The 21,421-nt window shown below is 40.4% G+C and overlaps 2 protein-coding genes across 5 annotated transcripts in view; one reads left to right on the top strand and one right to left on the bottom strand.

Annotated features, from left to right (window-relative positions):
* Nucleotides 1-1,317, bottom strand: part of LOC110976144 (nucleolar protein 11-like) — an 11,776-nt gene extending 10,459 nt beyond the window's left edge. The window contains exons 1-2 of one of the 2 annotated variants that reach the window (XM_087138718.1): nucleotides 1,298-1,314; nucleotides 1,067-1,174 (exon numbers count right to left, since the gene is read on the bottom strand). The gene's annotated coding sequence lies outside the window, so the exon portion shown is untranslated. Of the gene's footprint in view, nucleotides 1-1,066 lie in introns of both variants that reach the window. The other variant, XM_087138717.1, reaches the window with a different exon arrangement.
* The window catches only part of LOC110976146 (mitochondrial dicarboxylate carrier-like), a 23,001-nt gene extending 1,580 nt beyond the window's left edge, over nucleotides 1-21,421 (top strand). The window contains exons 1-10 of one of the 3 annotated variants that reach the window (XM_022229195.2): nucleotides 3,404-3,536; nucleotides 3,763-4,157; nucleotides 4,585-4,704; nucleotides 5,553-5,670; nucleotides 11,448-11,538; nucleotides 12,674-12,717; nucleotides 14,013-14,083; nucleotides 14,971-15,063; nucleotides 15,590-15,670; nucleotides 16,617-21,421. In XM_022229195.2, the coding sequence (XP_022084887.1) occupies nucleotides 4,032-4,157; nucleotides 4,585-4,704; nucleotides 5,553-5,670; nucleotides 11,448-11,538; nucleotides 12,674-12,717; nucleotides 14,013-14,083; nucleotides 14,971-15,063; nucleotides 15,590-15,670; nucleotides 16,617-16,796 (924 nt within the window). In that variant the 5' untranslated portion in view covers nucleotides 3,404-3,536; nucleotides 3,763-4,031 and the 3' untranslated portion in view covers nucleotides 16,797-21,421. Of the gene's footprint in view, nucleotides 1-3,403; nucleotides 3,570-3,762; nucleotides 4,158-4,584; nucleotides 4,705-5,552; nucleotides 5,671-11,447; nucleotides 11,539-12,673; nucleotides 12,718-14,012; nucleotides 14,084-14,970; nucleotides 15,064-15,589; nucleotides 15,671-16,616 lie in introns of those variants that run through there. The other 2 variants (XM_022229194.2, XM_022229193.2) reach the window with 2 other exon arrangements.

The following is a 21,421-nucleotide window of genomic DNA, read 5'->3' as shown; positions in this document are numbered from 1 at the left end:
TCAGGGATTATGGTATGGGGCTGCATGAGCTCCGCCAGTACTGGCAGCCTGGTGTGCGTGACAGAGAACATCAACGCAGACGTCTCTGTCGACATCCTCCAGGAGACCATGCTGCCAGCTGCCCACTATTTGATCGGCCATGAATTCCTCTTCCAACACGATAATGCCCCGCCACACACGGATAGAATTACCCAGGAATTCTTGGCTGATCTGACCCCTTATTTCTTTGAGAAATGGGGAGGGGGTAGTTGGCAGTTCGAGTTGATGACTTGGCTGCCATCTTGGATGCCATTGACTTTATGCACACGAACATGAAAGCGTTAGCTTTCGGACCCCAAATTAATCGGAATTGTTTGTTTTCACACCAGAAACATAAATTTACCGGAATAAAGATATTAACACAGACATAGGTAAAATTTTGTGGGCCTTTTTTAGTACTTTCCATGAAAAATTACACAAAAGTTGTTCAGTAACAGTGTGCGATATGACTTATGCAGGCCAGTGTACATGTATACATGTACATGTACTCTCATAGCTTGACCAACCGCAACACAGCACCTATTTTTCCTTGTTTTCTTTTCACCCACAGATGAAAGCCGTACGGTGATTGGTCTAAAGACTCTAATTTGCTTCCATTCCAATGACCAATTACAGCTCAGCTTTCATTTGGAAGGTCACAGTTACATGTATTTAGTTAACTTTTTCTTTTCCTGCATTTGCTGATGGCTTGCTTTGTATAGTCCTTGGTTTTACTTACGTTGATAATTCCTGTCTTTGTTTTGTGTGTTTCTGATTAATGCCAAATAAATAATAATAATGATAACCTGGCAAATGCCTGGAAGATGTTAATGATCGGGAAATTACATGCTTCAAAGATTTCGAATCCGGGCCCATCATGACAGTTTTATCTAGTTCAGTAGCAAAAAAACATGATTGATAAGTATCTCTACTGAGTGGAGTGTGAGTATGCCTCCTTTTATGATTTTGGACAGGATCGTCATACTAATGCTCCGTGCCTGTACATAGAGTAAGGTGACAACGGTTCTCAAAAATTCCAAAGACTCACCAAAAATACCTTCATCACCATCTACTGGCTCCCGTAAATGCCAGCGTCAAACGGTTGGGGCTTCAGGGTCCAAAAGTGTGACATTTTTGTGTCCCTGTTACACCTGACCTGTGTAATTAGACACGGAAATATCATTGTAATTGATTTCAAACTATTTCCATATGTTTGGCAGGTTATTTGCATTAATTCATCACTTTTAGAAATCAGAGAACATTTGTGTTCTGAAGTTACAATTTCATATGTCAGATGTGACAGGGACACACACAAAAATGGACCCCTAATTGTAAACATGTACCTGACCTTTTAGCTCTAAAGAAATGCCTAAAAATAAAGATTAGAAATTAGAATACATTTATTACATATATGTATAAAAGTTAAAGAGCTCAGCTACACTAAAAGGTCAGTTTTCATTTTTTTGGTAATTAACTTGCATGAAATTTGTAATAAACACTTTTCTTGTTTTTAAAACGTATTGCTTTACTCATTGAGTCCTGGTAATTTCCACCCCATGGACACCTGCAGTAAATTGATTGTAAGCATAGAGCCAGCAACAGACAACAGGTGCAGGCTGACCTTTTGCATTTGACCCAACCCACTGTTGTGTGCTGAGAACATTACATGTACACGTACACATACACGTGTGGGTATGTACATGTACTGTAGCTCCTTCCGTTGCTTTGTCTGTACATTGGCTCAGCATTCATGTCCTGTTCATATACAATCAGCCAATGTTAAAAGTGCAATCGGGGGGGAGGGGCATGTTTTCATTGTGCCTGGGCTGGGTGAATAGAGGTTTTCACCAGTGGCACATTCATATGGCTTTCTTGGTGGCACAAATTCCTGTAATGCACGTGATTGCACAACATGGGCCTACTTTAATCAGTCATCGTGCACACATATTGTATGTTCAAGGACGGGACATTTTCTTTCCTGTCATTCATTGATACTCGAGGACAATCAGCCTGTTCTTTAGCAATTTGTTATTTGTCTTTTTATTTGTAGGAAAGTTTTAATCCAAAGGTTGCTTCCCTGGGACAACTGTAACAATATCCTGTTTTTTTGGGGGGCAATTGTTTTCCTCAGTCAGAATATAAGACAATGCCCACTTACACAGTGAGTCTTTAATTGACAACCCCTCCCGCCCCGTCCCGTCCCGCCCAGTCCCGCCCCGTCCCACCTTGCCAGAAACTACAGTGCCCTTTATGCTGCAGTTTGTAGGCATAACCTGGACGGTGTTCAGTAGCTTTAAAAATTATTGAATTTGAGTACAGGCTCACACATGCATTTCAGAGCTTTATTTCAGCTTTGCCATATACATGTACGTGTAAATGCATTGCATCAGTTGGGTTAACGGCAGCCTGTGAACTATACATGCATTGTTTTTGTTAATTGTGACACACTACTGTAGTCAACATTAATGCACCATCAAATGCGCAATTGAGAGTTTTACATGTACAGTGTACATGTAACTCATCCATTTATTCAGCAGTTGAGACTCCAAATCACTTTAGTATTTGCCTTAAGATGCTGTGTTTACATTACCACTATGGAGAAGAACAGCACCAGAGAATGTCCAGCTAATCTGATAAGCAGATGAGCATAGATTTGTGACACCAAGTCCTGCAATTGGCATTAATCGATCGGCCATGTGTACCATTATTTAAGTGAAGTGCTGTGTTGAGAGAACTGGCAAGTGAGACTGACCGGCAAAAAAAATTGCACAACCAACCATTTGAATATACACAGCCCAAACACCACCAAACAAACAACCAGCAACTAAACCCGACCAACCAGCGAAAATACCCATCCACTCAACCATCCATCACCCACTCAATGCCAACCCAACCTAAACCCCAACCAACCTCCAAAGTGTGCCGTATGAAATGTAAAGGTTTAAAAGCAGAATTTGCATGTACATGTATATGTGTACATACTGTACATGTATGTGAACATAAAAACCAATGCTCTCATAAAATCATGTGTGCTGATTCCATAAGGCAGCCTTTGCATGTACAAGGTACCTTGCAGTTTCTTGTGACCAGCAACAAATTGACATGGTTAATCCTACAATATCTCTCAACTTGTCTTTGAGATATTTTTTTTCACAGATTATAGATGTACAATGCATGCATGAAGGATTAATGGGCTATGAAGAATTAACCTGTTAACAAAGATAATTTGCTGATCACCTGTTTACTCTATTTATGCTAAAAGACTTGCTTGCAATGTTACATAACATGCCTTCATTCTGGTAACTTGTGACTGATCAAAATCTGATTGCACAGAGGTTGAAAGTGCATTGTCCCTACCCTGATAACTGCTGGTATCTGATCTGCTGTTTTGTGCATGTAGCAGTTAAGAGTTAGCAGGGTATAGGAGCTATGTAGTAGTGGTAGTTAGGCCATCCGACCTGTATCATGAGTGGCGTTGGGTTGCATTTGCCGGGGTTATCATTTCTCCTGTGTTAAATGTTGGTGCATTTGAATTTGTTGCATTTCATTGGGTAAGGTTCCTACATGTAGGAAAGACCTGAGGAAGGGATGGCAGTGCGGCAGCGTGCACTTTGACCTTGGCAGCATAGTATAAACATGAGTTCTTCCATGGTTCTTGTACCATATGTGTACTGTTATGTGGGCAGCCTGTCAGTGCTTTTCTCTTCTTGATTGTAATGAAGCTTCTTTTGTTTCACCCGACAGGTTTCAGTGAGACATCTGCCTCAGTGAAAACAGTCTGACTGATTTGCTATTCAGGTCAGCCAATCTTGACTTACAAGACACTCATGGACAATTTGTGGTCGAGCACCCATAGTTGCTGTTTGGATTGCCAGCCTGCTATGGACATTGTCGGTGGCAACTCTTGTCACAATCCCCTGTGCAGAATCAAAGACAGCCTGGTGTGGTTAGTTGTTCCCAAATAGTGCAGAGATTTTCAGCGAGCGCGAGTCTGGGAACCAGATGCAGGCAGAATGCCGCACGCTGAAATCCACACCGACGTGCACGAACTGCACACCCAACGGAACGGGCGTTGGTACTTTGGTGGGCTGGCTTCTGCAGGGGCGTGCTGCTTCACCCATCCTCTAGATCTCATCAAGGTAGGAAACCTCCCGAGACTCTTCAGTCGTTGGGAGGGGCAAATTAAACACAGGATTCCAGCTATAAGTCAGCATCGTTGCCAAATAAAAAGGGGGGGACATCTTCTCACTTTGGCTGTAATCCTGAGCAGTGAACCAGGTTAGGATTTCAAAATAATAAGGTAACTTAAGAACAGAGCACACATGTGAGTTGGCGTATGGCCGCATTGATAAGGCAGGCCTCACATGTCTTTTGGTATTCCTGAATGACTTGGGATGTCCTTCATTTCAGGCTTGCTCAGAATAGTAAACTGGCTCATTGGTAAGCATTGCATAAAAGAGCAAGCCGATGTAAAAGTGTGCATGTAGCTAAAACTTGAGCAGTAATATTTAAACTATTTTCCACATTGGATTCGTGGTGACCCCGCTTCCATCTCTGTGTCCACAGGTCCACCTACAGACCCAGCAGAAGGTCAAGTACAGGGCCAGTACCATGGCAGTGTACGTTGTGCGCAACCAAGGGATCCTTGCTCTTTACAATGGGCTCAGTGCGTCCATTTGCAGACAGGTAGCAAAGACAATTTAACTTCTTGCTCAATCAAGGGCGGGAGGGGTTGAATATTTGTTTAGCAGTTTAAATTTGATCCAAAATCTGACCCCCCAAAATTGCTATAGAACTTTTCAGTACTGGTACACGTACACGTATTTTGTACCGGCAAGTGTGATATAAATTGTTTGTTGTATCTGAAGCACTGTAGTGGGCAAGAGTTTATCAGATAACCCACAAACTGGTAAAGACACTGCCAGCGTACAGCAAGGCTGCATAGCTCAGGGATCTCTGGTGCGGGGTCTCTGTACGTGTATATCTTCAGAGTGCTAACTTGTCATTCCTCGCGTAGAGAAGCTTTGATGCCTCCTGGGTGCAGGCATTTTTAATTCTTTAGCAGCGCATGATGAAATAAGATAAAGTGAATTCCATATGATATACATGTACATGTACTTGTATAAAAAAGTTTTCTAAATGCACATCATAGGCCACTACCGGTACTAAAAAGCATATTCAAAAGTCAGCAGCAAAATTTATCTGCAGTACATTGAGCATACCTGTGTGTTATTTGGCACAGATCTACATGTGTGCGCTAGTAATGGGTGTCAAATGAAACACTTGGTCATTTGGTCCTTTGTTTTGCACATTTTTCCAAAGAAAAGTCCCAAGTGTACTCATTTGCTTGCCAATTATAACATGGCGTCTCAGCGTATTTGGACCGGGTGCTCAGTTACTCAACCTCCTCCCGTTTGGGGGCTGGACCCGATAGGTTCACCGGTGCTTTGCCATTAGATGGCCAGTGTCACATCATTCTGCTGTGACCTCATTACAATGTCTCGTAATCATCGTTGACTTTTGCTTTTACATAGATGAGCTATTCCCTGACAAGGTTTGGACTGTATGAGACCATTAAGCATTGGATGACAGCCGATAACCCCACCAAGCCCCTGCCATTCTACCAGAAAGTCATGCTTGCTGCTGGGGCAGGCAAGTCATTTGTCCATTCCACAACCACACTTAGCTCAGGGCTCCCTTTTTATATTCTATGGTTCTCATTTCCGACCCTATTTTGGGCTCCGGATCCCGAAAAAAAAAAGCTTTTTTTTCCCCGCCGACCCTGCTAAAAAGACCTAAACCCTAAAAAATCTGAAGGGAAAAAAATTGGCCAGCATGACCTTTGTAAACAAAAGCCCTGAAAACTTACGATTTCGCAAACGACCAACAGCGACGGTCGGCGTTCGCGTGAACATTCGGTATACCGCGCTTTTCCGTGGCCGACTGAGGTTTGTGCATAGCCCTACACTTGTCTTGACCCGGACTTGTACAAGGGGATTTTCAATGTGAGCAGCATGGTACCGACCAGCAGCATTAGACTTCCTCAGTCCAGCGCGGTATGTTTTGTGGCTTCGGGTAACAATAAGAACATGTGTATTCCATTTGCATGCAAGTATACACACAAAACGTGTTTCTTCGATTTTTTTCCTTCATTTATCTTTGTTTAATACTTATGTATATCAAAAATGCAGAGAGAACAAAAAGGCCCCTGTACATGAAAAATTGAGGATAAAAGACAAGTCTACTCGTGTTGCTACGCGCGCTGATCATGTCATTCAATATGGCGGCCTCCACTGTTGTGACCTTCGTTAGTTGCATGGTCCTAGAAAAATCACGGGGTACGATTATGATAGGTCCAACCTGGGTCCAAGATGCGGCAGAGAATACTCAGTTAAACAAGTAACAAGAATATATGTACATTGTGCACTTGGCCTGGTTTATTCCGTCATTTATCCACCAGCAACATGGAATTTGTTTTTTTTTAAGGATTTTTTTTTCAACCGACCAACCTTATCTCAAGTGGTAAAAGAAATGAGAACCATACAATTTGATAAGGGTGCCCCCCCGTCATTCTTTTGTAGATATTGTTTTTGTTTATATTTGTCTTTGTTGTACACTATCCCTGTTGAAATATCCCGTCTCCGCACTCCTTTGCTATCAGCAGAGAATTTTCTCTTCAAATTTGAGGGTATCATTCTCTTAAAACAAAGTCAACTTGCTGGAGGAGACTTAAAAGAGATGCAGAAAATTGAACAATTTCTGAATAAACTTTGTCATCTAAAATGCATTTAAAAAAGTATAGATATTTTATACATAAAAGAAAGATATAGCATGGCTAGATATACATAATGGGGTGGTCCAGGTTTGGGCTACTGGTAATTGATATAAATAACATATCAGTGTTTGTTCTTTGCAGAAATTTTTATTTGGCTTTACATTTTAAGGAATGCCTTTTTTCTCACAGAAATACTTGCTGACCTTGTGACACATTTGAGGTTTGCTATTTGTCTTCACAGAAGCTAAGATCTGAGGGTCAAGTTTGTGAAATTTGAGTGAGAAAGCACCGGTAATACATTAATCACAAGACCGGAGATCAATTTAAAAAATTTAACAGTCCATGACCACATAATGTCGCTATTTGTTTGTCAAAAGTTTTTATCCGGAACTTATACAGTGTATCAAAAAAAGAGAGAGCTGCGTACAAATGTATATGAAGAACATGCAAGACATCACGAGGACTCGTTAGTGTAACATCAGTAGTTGTTAGACATGGTATTGGAAATTTACCTCAAATTTGATTCAACTTAGTAATACATTTGTGTTTACTTATTATTTAAAAAGAGTTTGACTTTGGTCCTTGAAACGAGACACTGTCACTTAGAAATGACATGTACATGTACTTAAGTGTTGCAAACATGCTGTTGAAAAGTAATTTGAGTGTGTGTGCATGTACAGTCCAAGACAAACATTAATAAGAGTTTTACAGTTCTAGACTATAATAAGCGTTCTGGAATAGGGTCAGGTTTAGATAAGATTAGATAGTATCGTCTATTTAAAGCTCATTTGTCACACCACAAGTGAGTCGACAGAACTTAGAATTGACTTAAGGTGGTCTGACTTCGTCATCATCAACAGCCAGGTTTGACCCTATTTGTTGGACTTGGGACTGTGTAGCCCAGCTTACATATACATGTAGGTGATCCAAAGGGTTCAAAGTCAGAGGGAGTCAAGCGGTTAAAATACTCCACCAGATTTAGTTGGACTCCCTTGGACATGTACCCTGACTGCATGTACCTTTGTTAAAATAGCAATTCTTGGTGCCTATTTTCACGTGACTGTTGAATGATAAAGAGTTGGTCGTCAATACACCACAAGATCTCAAACCAACTAAAGATCTCTCCCACCAACCAAAATTCTAGTCTGATTCAAGACAGGATCTATTCAACCAAACCTCTCTGTGACATTACTGTATTTCGTTGCTTTAAACCCCAATAGCCTAGGCCCATTTGACAAGGATACATCCTCAATCCTTCATAATGCTCCAAGTGCCCCCATGAAAAAATACAGCCTCAGTCCTCCAAAATCCTCCAACATTTCTTGAATGTGTTCTGTGGAGGGGTGCCCACTGCCCCAATCCTTCAAAATCCTCCATTAATTCCTCTCATTATGTTGAGGCAGTTTGAATGGAATCCTGGAGCATACAGTGTTGGCATGAATTTAACCCACAACCTTGAGACAATTGATCCTTCACAATCAGCAATGTAATTTTGCCATGCAGCCTCAATCCTCCAAAACTGCCCGAAGGACTTTGAAGGATTGGGGATGGTTAGGGTTAATATTGGAGCGTTGTGGGGAGCAAGTACTTGACCTCTTGAAGTTGAGTCCCATTTCAAGCCCTGAACTGTAATATTCAGATGATTGATGGTGTCTCCCCTTTTGTGCTCATTTAGTGATTGAGCCTTGTCAGTGGAGAGTGTTGCTTCCAAATGAGGGGCTTCAGTGTGGAAAGAAATTACAGTTTACAATGCAAAATGACAGGGAAAACAAGCCCCAAAGTTACCATCACATCATCAGTCATCTTTTTTCATGTGCTTGAACTCGCCCGAATCTGCTCAGTTTATGAATCTGAATGCAGACTGCGTATGCATAAAAAAGGAACTAAAACTTCATTTTATTGTTGACTGCAAAGAGAGTGTTTTAAAAATTCTTCTAGGTCCACAAAACTCAAGATACTGATACATATTCATGCACAATTTACTGAATATACATGTACATGTACACAGCAAACAAACAGACATGTACATGTACACAGCTAACAAAAAACAAACAGACAAGTACATGTACATGTACACAGCGAACAAACAAACAGACAAGTGTATGTACACGTACACCAAGAAACAGGCGTAGGGATGTCAAGTTGTGCAAGTAGTGATAGAAATCAGGGGTGAGATTTGCCAGGATTTTCCCTGATTTCAAGATTTTAGGATTTTCCGATTTCAGAATTTTCAAACAATTTCTTTTAAAATCTGGAGTTTGCCATTAAGGTTTTATGTGTAAAGTTGCCAGAGAATACAAGAAATGGGTATTTTTAAGGAGTGCCTTTAGGAAAAGAACTGCATACCATAGACCCTATGCTGCTGTGGAGCTCTCAAAACCTAGGGTGATTATTTCCTGAATATTTCATTTTCATCCAGTCTCACCCCTGAGAAATGATTGCATGGTTTTTGGCGAGCTGCGAAGCAAATGCGAGCCTTCGTACATTTATGTACATGTAATACCGATTTCTGTCTTCTGTTCGTCCGTCGGGCCGTCCGTCCTCAAATGTGAAAGCTTTTCCTTGCAGGTCCATGGGTTTTAAAATGTGCCTCTGAGTTCTTGTTCGCTTCCTCTTGAAATTCTCTCAGTATTTAAATAGTCTCATATGGCGTTAATGCTTTGAAGCGTAGTTTATGAAATTAATGAAAAAGTTATAAAAGTTGAATGTTAACGTTTTGAGCTGTACTTACCCTGTAGTACATACAGTGTACATGTACTTGTACGTGTATATGTACCGGTACCTACATGTATACGTATGTTCTGACCACTCCTATAATGTACATGTATAGACAGTGTATAGACACATACATGTAGAAATGTACATGTACACTGTGTGGGAAAAATGTAAGGGATGGGGGACAGAAGTGACAGATTACAACGTAGGATGTTTGTTGGGGGAGGGGTTCCTGTAGGAGGAGGATCATGGGGACAAGGTACATGTATGTAGAAAGTGGATGAAATGCTGGATAAGGTTGGAGTAATGGTTGGGCTGGATAAGTGGGATGATGGGACAGCCAGAGTAAGAAGTGAATGATGGGGAGGGGGCGGAGTAGGAGATGGATAGGATGATGGGGAGGGGTCCAGAGTAGGAGATGGATAGGATGATGGGGAGGGGGCAGAGTAGGAGATGGATAGGATGATGGAGGGGAGAGTAGGAGATGGATAGGATGATGGGGAGGGGGCAGAGTAGGAGATGGATAGGATGATGGGGAGGGGGGAGAGTAGGAGATGGATAGGATGATGGAGGGGGGAGAGTAGGAGATGGATAGGATGATGGGGAGGGGGCAGAGTAGGAGATGGATAGGATGATGGGGAAGGGGGGGGAGTAGGAGATGGATAGGATGATGGAGGGGGGAGAGTAGGAGATGGATAGGATGATGGAGGGGGCAAAGTAGGAGATGGATAGGATGATGGGGAGAGGGCAGAGTAGGAGATGGATAGGATGATGGGGAGGGGGCAGAGTAGGAGATGGATAGGATGATGGAGAAGGGGCAGAGTAGGAGATGGGTAGGATGATGAGGAGGATGTGGAGTAGGAAATGGGTAGGATGATGGGGAGGGGGCAGAGTAGGAGATGGATAGGATGATGGGGAGGGGGCAGAGTAGGAGATGGATAGGATGATGGGGAGGGGGCAGAGTAGGAGATGGATAGGATGATGGAGGGGTGGAGCAGGAGATGGATGGAAAGATAAGGTGGATGTTGGATTGCAGATAGATGGTATTAGGGGTGGAGTCAAAATACATGTAGACATGGTAAATATGGGATGATGAGGAGGGTAGACTTGTAGAGGATAGGATGATGGGGTTGGATGCATCGTGCAAAATTGTACTTAAGAAGAATTTTAATGAAATGCACCATCCATCAAACGCACAAATGCACCGCTTATCTAGTTTAACAAACAATTGTTCTATTCTTATTCCATATCAAAAAGTGCCATGTCACAAAAATACACCAAAAAGCCAGCTATAGGGGATTCCTGTAGAGGAGAGGAGGTGGAGGTGGAGATAAGATAATATCCATGTGGCTTAATTGTTCGAAGCTGCGATGAAAGTGTCTGGCAAAGCATGGGAGAAAGCCTGGGCAAAGCTGGCTGCTGGTCAGTTCACTCGCACTAACCCAATAAACCCTGTCAGCTGATTGACCAGAGAATTTGGCAGGCTGCCATCCACAATGATTGGTAACATCTGGATCTCAACTCTGGCTCATTGCTCCGCCCATGCTCCACCTGAATACTTCTTTTAAATGACAGGCCCCTTCCAATACACAGTCTGCCCACAGCACTTGCTAGGTTTTTTTCTCCTAGAGTATCATGGATTTATCACTAGGGTCGATAAAACATCTTATATCTCTGTATTGTTATTGTACATGCCCGTGTATGTCAACCAATCTTGTAAAAAATCTTGATGAAGCTTGGTTAGTATTTTCTTGTTCAATTAAGTAACCATATCTGTATAACTTGCTTGTCTCTTAACATAGATAGCTGTTATTACAGGAAAGAAATTCAAATTCACAAGAAGGAGCGAGCCATGGCGGCTTTGCCGCTCTAGTTTTGACCAAGCATGATGAGATACCAAAAACTCAACTTTTTTTTATAAATTGTATTTATAAAACAGGAGCTTGTGGTGGTCTGGTGGGTGCACCTGCAGACATGATCAATGTCAGGATGCAGAATGACATCAAGCTAGCAGCTGACAAAAGAAGGAAGTAAAGTATCACAGGCAGTTTTCAGTTCAGGAATTCAATGAACAAAAATTTGACTGAAGTCGGATTCAAACTTCCGTTCCCCAGTGCTCTTGTGACTGAGATTATTGAACTCTTGGTCGGTCTCCAGAAAGGGACAGAACCAAACAAAGACATGTATCTGAAAACGGACACATATTGTCAAGAGGTGCCGGAGAGCCAGGCTGTGATTGAATTACTGGGTACAACTGGAAAGAATGCATTTGCCATGTGCGTCTCGGGGGGAAGGGGGAGTGGGTGAAGGAGGTGCTTGGCCCTTTCCTTCCCTCCCTCCCCCTCCGGAAAACATTGCAAAATAAAAATGGGGAAATTGAGGGGGAAAAAAGAAACGAAAAAAAGAAGAAGAGCTGAAAAGGGATCATAAGAATCAATTTGCTCAGAAAAACATTGAAATTTACCCTGTTCTAATGTTAATGGTTTATCAGTTCATTACTGATGAGTGCATTGCCACATCCCCCCCCTTGACCCTGAACATTTCCACCCCCAGGGGAAGTAGTGCTTTGTCCCCCTTGGAAAAAATCCTGGTGACTTCCATGGCTATGCCATGGCAAAAGAAATCTCTGGCAAAGATGAGTAGACACTTCTGTGTGTTATGGGCCAGTTGTAGCCAATTAATTTGACTTGGCCTTGGTTTGTTCAAACACCTGTGTGGCATTTAGGAGATGACTGGTTTGATTCCTGCCTCAGTTAAATAACTTTGTTCAGCCCAGCGTTGTTTGACAGCAGCCGCTGCGAATGGCATATTGGGCATGACTGCATTTTATTGTCCCATTAGAGATGTGGCTTTCGTCAGTACAGGGTACATGTAAATACATGTAGTCCAAGAGGGCGCGATAGCTGCAAATTTGACCTCATCGGATGTGGCTCGGCCATGCAGTGAATGTTGTTGCAATGAATGGTTTGTCACAGGCATACCTTCTGTTAAAAAATCAAATGAGGCGTGATCAGTATTGATCATGTAAACGGGGCGTGGTCACAAGGGCATGGCCACGGTCAATGAACCAGTCCAACTAACTGCAGCCGTGTATTGAGTAATCTCTTATTTCACAGTCATTCAGCTGTGCTTCATGATACGAAGTGTCTGTTTGTCTGTCTGTAGTTACAAGCATGCATTTGACGGGCTATGGAGGGTGTATAGATACGGTAAGTGATGCAGCTGTCCGTCCATTGTGCAAGTGTCAATTCCATTGAAACCAGTAGAACAAAAACTTAGAATATACATGTAGGTGTAATACCTGTCAGCCATATTGGCACCAAGTAGTTCCCTGTCAGCCATATTGGCACCAAGTAGTTCCCTGTCAGCCATATTGGCACCAAGTAGTTCCCTGTCAGCCATATTGGCACCAAGTAGTTCCCTGTCAGCCATATTGGCACCAAGTAGTTCCCTGTCAGCCATATTGGCACCAAGTAGTTCCCTGTCAGCCATATTGGCACCAAGTAGTTCCCTGTCAGCCATATTGGCACCAAGTAGTTCCCTGTCAGCCATATTGGCACCAAGACACGATACAACACATTTGAAGTATTCAGAGGTCAACTCTTTTTTAAATATTTAACTGTTAAAATGCAGTATTGAAATTATATTTTGGAGCTTCAGTCCATTGTTTGATAGTTGAATTGCCTGTGTCCATAATAATTATCTTTGTTTAAAATTGATATGCATGTAGACATACTCGATTAGGGTTATTGTATTTTTTACTGCTGCGTAAATTAATTGTTGGATAAACATATAGGTACATGTAGCATGTGAGACATGTTAATATGGTCGATTCAGATATCTTGCTGAACCACGCATAGTGGAATCATCAGCCATTGCCATTAACCCCGTCTGCCCTGAATCCTCCAATTTTAATATGATTTTGCACACACTCAAAGATTATTCAGCCGTCCATCCATAATGTGCATTTCAATCACCTGGCATTTATATTTACAAGTAATTGAAACATGCAAATGTGAACAGCAGATGGGCAACTGAGGCCATCCCTAGAGTTGGGTGCATAATTTATATTGTACATGTAAGTACTGACACGGCAGCTACATATAAGAATAACCGCCTAAGAGTAACAGACACAGTGGAAGCATTGTGCAAATATAGATAATTAGATATGGCGGCTGAGTATTGAATGAATTGTAAAATCCACCGCCTTTAAGCTGTACTGACCAATAATGTGATATTAGAAGGGTTTGAATATGTTCAATTTAGACATATTAATTTGGTCTCAGAATACCTTAAAGTGTAGAACAAATCGATGAGATTTCAGAATGTTCTAGGGATTCATGTTATTACCATCCGCTATCTTCTAGCCTATAAACTTCAGTCCCTTTCAACCATCACTCAACGTCCATATCTCCCATGAGAGGTTGAACTGCCTCTTTGAATGGTTCTTGCCAATGTGTTTCCTTTCATATTTATTCCTCTTTTGTTTTTCTGTCTCATTAAGAGGGTTTCAGGAGTTTGTTTAATGGAGCATCGATGGCCACAGTCAGAGCCGTCCTCATGACCATTGGACAGGTATTCCTCCGTACAATATTTCCCCCTCCACCACCAGATCTGTTTCATAAATGGACTTTGCCTCCCAGGTGTGTTTACATGGGCCAGTTTCATGGAGCTGCACATCGCAAATGCGTTGAGCTCAGGAGAGTTTCGTTTGAAAGCCAAAGCAGAGACTTGGCAACTATTCAGCTCTTGACCGATTCTAAACTCTGGCTTTCGAAGCAATCATGTTGTCATCTAGTCCATCACAAGTGCCTGCAAGCCCCGTTACAAGTCACCCAGTCTCAGCTCGCAAGCTTTTCAAATGAACTCTGGAAAAAGCATTCAAAGTAGCCCCCGCTACTTGTGGTTTTTGTTATGAAAAGAACTTGTGACTGGACTTGTGACAGACGCTTCCACAACGCTGCACAACATGATCATGTTCTGTTTGATCCATACTCGATAAGCATGTTAGGTGGGAACCCTCATGAATTTTCCCACAATCTGACTAGCATCTATAGCCAAAGCAGGGTGCAGGGTGGCAGAATCCAGTGGGTTAGGGAATTTTAACAGCAATTGTGGACCGTGAAAGTAGATCATAAATTAAGAACAAAAAAATAATAAAATTATATGGTGTCTGAATTAAAAAATATCCTTCAAAAATGTTTAGAGGGTTTGTTTTTTTGCCTTGGTGTAAACAACCTTCCTCCAACAGTGTTAAAATGATCCTCAAGGAGACGTCATCAAAAAGCCTGAATGGCAGGGATGATCACAAATGGTTTAAAGCATGGAAACAAGACTTTTGTGGTGTCTGTCATCTGTGGACAGCTTTGGCCATTTTTCTTTTTATTTTTCTCCTGAAAGAAGCACCGTTGCAACTCAACATGCAGGTACTGAGAATTCCCATTTTTGGGTTTCCTTTCCAGATTTCGCTGTATGATCAGTTCAAGCAAATTCTCCTAACCACTTCCTTCTTTAAAGACAACATCATCACGCATTTCACAGCCAGCATCATGGCCGTGAGTACCCTCTGAAGAATTTTCTCCTCTGCCGTTTTTATTGGTTAAACTAAACCACAAGTGACATTTACAGATTTGAGTAAAGGCCCTCCCTTGGTACAGGACACAATACAGCGTGTCGCTGATAGCTGACCACGGAGAGGTCATTGCAAGAAAGCATTGTTCCTTTGCCCAAGGACACAATATGTACTTTTTTAACACAGGACTTGAGATGCATTTCTGGGTGTGAGACTAGCTCTGCATTTGTATAATGTGACCCCGTTTGTGAGTAATAAAGGATTTAATGCAGTATGTTGACCTTGAAGTTAAAAGCTGACTTCATGAAGGCAAATGTTTCTTATCTCAAAACTATTGTCAATTGTTCCTATAGAAAGTAAGGATAAAATAGATAAAAGCAATAGATAATATGACAGATTTCAAAATTAAGTAATTAGAGATTTAGGTGCTAAAACCGAGACCTGAATCTTCCAGATTTTGAGCAACTTTTAATTTCCTTCATAACGGATGAGTTGTTTCTTCATGACAGGGTTTTTGTGCCACTCTCTTGACACAACCTACCGATGTCATGAAGACAAGATTAATGAATGCCCCTCCAGGCCAGTACAAGGTACGAGTCACTCAACTACAGACCCATTCACTGGCACGTTCAGTTGATTTTGCAGATATCCGTAGTAAGACTGTGTCCAAATTACTTGGCTTTGGCTGGAAATAATGTGTGACAGTGGAAGAAAATCCCATAGGTGTGCATATGCTGGTAACACTAAGCCACAGCCAGTTGATCTGACGTGGCCAACCTTTTATGAAAAGGCTGGTCAAAGCACTGGCAACCAGTGTTGGAGACATTATAATGTACAGCAGAGAACCAGGACCTTAAGCCTTTATGATAACTTTAAATTAGCCTTGGCTTTTTCACTCTGGTATTATTATACAAGTACAAGAAACGTGCACACCAACTTCTACGTAGTCAGTGACTCTCGGAACAGTTTGCTGTTTCTAATATGGACCACCATTTTCAAATTTCACAACAAAGGAATTATTTTGTATTTGTGGCCTTGACACACAATGTCTTATTTGTAATTTTATAAGTGTTTTGTAGGGTAACTGCGAATATTATAATTGGTGGTCACAGCAAACTTACAGAACAGAGTTAAATGGACTGTGTTACCAGATAGCTTAAGTCCTTTTCAGAGTCCCCAAGTGCTTGGAAATTCATGATTACACCATAATAATGAAGAGTAGCCTCCCACATTCAGCGGAATTCTCGGAGCGAATTGGGGATGCGAGATGTGGGAAACAAAAGTAATTCTCACAACATTAGACAGGAAATGTTGGGTTTATCTGAAAAGATGCAGACTCCAAGAGTGTTTTCCACTTCAGCATTTTCAGGTGGCTGTTTCTCCTTGCACCCAGGTTCTTACCAAGAAGTATGAGTCCAAGTACTCGGAACGAAGCTAAGATCACAGGCTTAATTTATGTTGCATTGGTTTCCCATTTCAATATGCTTTTGTAAATGTGCCATCTTAATGGCATTGTCTTGACTTATTTTTGAGTAGAACTTTATGGATTGTCTGTGGACAACGGCCAAGCTGGGGCCCATGGGGTTCTACAAGGGTTTCATTCCAGCGTTTGTTCGTCTGGCACCACAAACCATTCTCACCTTTGTCTTCTTTGAACAACTCCGACTGAACTTTGGCATCGTGATCTACATCAACGACAATAAGAACAAAAGCTAAAGTGATGCAGAGGGGAATATCGCAACTTAAAGGTTTGAACAAAAAAGTGCCTGGCCAAGGGTGATTTTCCACAACTAGTTCGTCCCTTATTGAAATGTCGCTTTGGAATACCACCAGCTCTTGGTCGGAGCAATTAGCATTTTAAGCTTGAATTGGTTATTGCCAAGTACACATGTAAGCTTGCCCAAACATACATTCAAAAATATTTCCAAAATGTTTATAGATTTGTTTTCAACCTCCACAGTTTGGGCATTTGTGCTACAAAAAAAATTGGACTAAAGAACACTGAATAAGTTTCAAAAGAAGCAAACAGATTGTCCACAAGGGTTTGTCAGCCCCTTCATTCATATGCAGTTCTGAAGACTTTAAAGGAGCACTCGATTTGACACGGTGTGAAAACTTGAGTTGGGAAGTTTAGGCGGCTCAGCTAACATCACTGCCATACAATCGTGGAAAACCAAACACCATGATTTCTTGAGAATTGCTGGTATAAAGGATCCATTGTTTGGTGATACATACATGTCGTCTCCATTCTTAAGTATGTCGTCTCATGAGATACGATATACTCCCCTGGACGATACACACCTTTCTAAGTAGTGTATGAATTAAAACCTGGTGCTCTGACCTTTGACTTTAGGTTGAAGGTCAATGTATTAATTTACACATAAGATTAATTATTAGCTCACATATTTAGAAGGGCATTATTTGTATTTAAAAGTTGGACATCAAAAGAACCCAAATGGTCCACCAAACTTTGTTTTGTGCAGTAAATGCCCAAAGCAGTTGATTTGAACATGGTGAGCTGTATTCGAAGAGTTAGTAAAAATAACAATTTTTGGCCGCTAGTTTTCAGCAGAACATGTACACGTGGTGTTCCCACTGAGGTCTATTCCTTGGTGATTAAACTACACCTTTGTACGCATTCTGATTAAAATTGGCTGTGTGTACTTCGCGTGTGAAGTTGTGAACTACTGAAAGTTTCATTTGAAGTTGGTCATCTTGAATTGAAGCGATCCCAGTAAAATTTGTCAATCAACATTAATGAGTTCGACAATAATGCCACGGGCAAATTATAGATTAAGCATCCTTGTGCTACATTGGGTGATGCCAAAAAGTGGATAAAAAGTCATTTCATCTTACATTTACCTGTCCAAACGACACATTGTTTTCGAATTGAGTCTATATCTGTGATTACAGCAAAATAGTCAAGCTGGCTGTAATATCAGAGTATCTTATTAATATAAAGTGGATTTGGGAAGTATGATCCAAAATGGACATCTCAATTATAAAGCTGACGATAATCAAGTGTCCTCGACCTTTCTTTCACTTTCTCTTTTACTGTTTGAGGAGGACATGCTCCCAGAGGGCAGCAGCATTGTTACAGTCGTGTAGATCTTGTGGCATCAAACCATCTCTCAGCTGTCCCTTTTTTTCCTCTGTGAAACATGTCACTGATGCAACTGGACTGACAGTTGGTATCGCATTTGAGTATGATTGGTGCTATGAAACATCTTTTATGCACAGCTGTATTGTATTGTTTCCATTGTCATGTCCTGCTGGTTTGAAACCTCTCAATTTCTATTTTGTGTAGTAAAAATTAGGCTGGTGTATTTTTGATGAAAATGGATATAGGGTTATTATAATTCTATTTGAAATGAATCGTTGTGAAAGTAATTACATGTACATCAGATTATATTCTGATCAATGGAATGTGACCCAGTTTTTCTTATTTTACTCCCAACATGAATTTTTAAACTGGCTTATTTCAACCCAATTCTTTATGTATTTTACTGTTGACCAGAAAGAAAAGTTACAGTTGATGCTTCAAGTAGTTAACTTGAGGCCAGTTAGTTAATGATACGCTTGATAAAATTGTTTTCTGCCTTTTTCACTTTTGCCATAAAGAGGCTAAACATGCTTAGCCCTTAATCCCAGCACCTTTTACCCACACACTTTCTATCAAAATTGTGAAATGGTTTCATTGGAGCACAATTGACATGGAATCATTTTATCAGTTCTCAGATTAGCAGTGGCCGTTCTTAGTTGGGGAATTGGTAAGATTTTGTCTGGTTTGTAATAAAAGAAACTGTGCTAATTATTGGAACCAGAAATTAGTTACCTACAAAGATTCCTACAAAGTTTTGAAAAATGCTGCTTTGAAAAGTTGAGAATAATGATGCTGAATAATTTGTTAAATGTACTTGTTTGTGTATATAAATATTGGTTTTGCCACATCTTCATTTTAAATACTTCTTAGAAACAAGCCAAACTAATCATGTCAGTATTTGAATTTACAAAACTGAACAAAGAGTATTATTACATACTAATTCTTTTATTCCAAAAATGAATGAGCTTCTCTTTAGGCAATTGCAAAAGAAATAATTCAATGTAAATACTTGAATATTCAGTGAGCTAGTGTGGCACAAAACAAAGTAAACAGAGCCAGTCATGTTGGTTCTGTTTGCCCTGATTACACATTTCTGCCAGAGTTTCGACTTGTAAAACAGTTTAAACCTGTGAACAGACAGGCAGGCTGTATTTTGAGTAAACAGTAGGAGCATTTTATGGTCGTACAAGTTGCAATTTCCGTTTGCAGACCAAAATGGATGGAACAGGTTATGGCATACTCAAGGCGTGCCATGTGTTGGAGCTGTGGTGGTGTCATGTCATCCTAAATGACCATGCCTCACGGAAATTTGGAATTGGCCTACTGCGTGATCAAGTCCAATATATGAATGTTTATTTATGTGATCAGTTTCATACAAATTGCATTTTAATGCAAAAGAAAGAGATAATGCCAACTTTTGATGCGAGAACTGGACTTCTCCTTCATAGGCATATCTTGAAAGCCTTACAAATGCATTGCTTGGAACTTGAGGTAGTAGGTAGTGGAATGTACATCTTGCTTTTAGTGGCAAAAAGGTGCCGTATTGTGTTTTATAAAAGCTGCTGCATGTATAGTTATTGCTTAGTTATCCAGAAATCCCCTTCTAGTATGTTGCAACAGTAACGGGAAAACTGTCTTTCCAAATATTGAATTATTCCAGCTGCACCAGCTGCCTTGAAGGTTTTTGTATACCTTTGTGTGTGCATTTTCATGGACGTAAAATAACACAAAGCAATTTCAGGGTGGCTGTTCCACACACACACAAGTCATTGGTCAACCTGTACAGGTTTTTTTCAACTGTGTCATTTATGTACAGACTCTCAAGTCTGCATTACTAACAATAATATTTCTTACACTTTTTTCTTTATCTGATTCTCTTTACTAAAAACAAAAGCAAACATGCATGGCATTTTTTTTAGAGTTACCAAGTGCACACACTTGTATCTTCCGAGCACACTTTGCTTCGCTTGGCAGAATCACTTATTAACCTGCTCAAATGAATACATCTCTCTCAAGAGAGTCCTGTAATAGCATGTTGAGTTTCATTATCTCACCACAAACCTGTTCAAAAGCCAAAGTGGTGGTTTCTGCCGACAGATTTCTTGTTTAAGTGTATATTCAAACCGCAGATTTGGTATTAATCTGTGGTTCTATTTAATCTGTGACCCAGAATTCCAAAATCAGGCTAGAGAATTGTAAGCTCTTCACTCAGTGGAAAAGAATACCAATATACTCTGGAACAATGCAGATGCCACAACTCTCAATGCCCACAACTACCAAAGCTTGCTGCAGAAAAAAAAATGTTACTTTGGATTATTTTGAAGTACGAAAATTAACACAAGGGAGACAAATTGTTGGACATTAAAATTACCTACTGCAGCCTGGGAAGGATGGATCACAGTTCACTTATGCACAAAAAAAAATACACAGACACGTGTAGTTTATTTTAGCACCAAACGTGTAAGTCATTCTGTCAATTTTTTGTTTACAGATCTCAAATCTTATCTCTATTTTATTTGATATGGCTTCTTCTTAATTGTTTTACTTTCTCTCAGATCGCAGGGAAGATATTAGAATATTAATTTTCACATAAGACCAAATCGTAAAAATACTACTTTATAATGTCTCCAGGAGAAGTTATTTTTAGTTTTTGCTCACAGGAAGCAGTCACATGCAGTTCAGTGGAAATAAATTTAGGTGATTTAACTGTTGCCAGAAACAAAGGTTTACCTTACCTCGAAAATGAACATTACAATTTTTCGGCCATGTGTTGATTTGTATAGTTTCCCCATTTGAGTCCTTTTTTTTTGGTTGATTCTAAAACTGTTTTCTTGCAAGCATACCTTCTTTTTGTTCAGTGCTTCGAATGAAGACGGCCCAAAAGCAAAAAATTAGTTTATTATGTAGTACATGACGTTGTGTCATTCCTTTTAGTGAATTCTTTTATGTTGCATTCCCTATTTGATCAAAGGTCAAATAGTGTTGGATGGTAGAGTGTAAACATGACCTAATACAATGGTGACTTCAGTTGAACCACATTTATTGCTACAGTGATAATTTCGTTCATTTAAATGCTTAAAAATCTCGCCTTGCATGCCAAATTGTATTACTTTTAGTTAATGCCTAATTCACTTTTTGCTTTTAACTTAATTATTTTACAGTGACATCAACATTTGATCAATCTAAATTGTAACAGTAATGAAAAATAAAATATTATCCACAGTATACGGGCACAGTA

Source organism: Acanthaster planci, linkage group LG07 (assembly GCF_054643075.1).
Source record: "Acanthaster planci isolate LZ-2023a linkage group LG07, COTS_SCS, whole genome shotgun sequence".
NCBI classification, from domain to species: Eukaryota; Metazoa; Echinodermata; class Asteroidea; order Valvatida; family Acanthasteridae; genus Acanthaster; species Acanthaster planci.
This window is presented reverse-complemented; position numbering and strand designations above follow the sequence as displayed.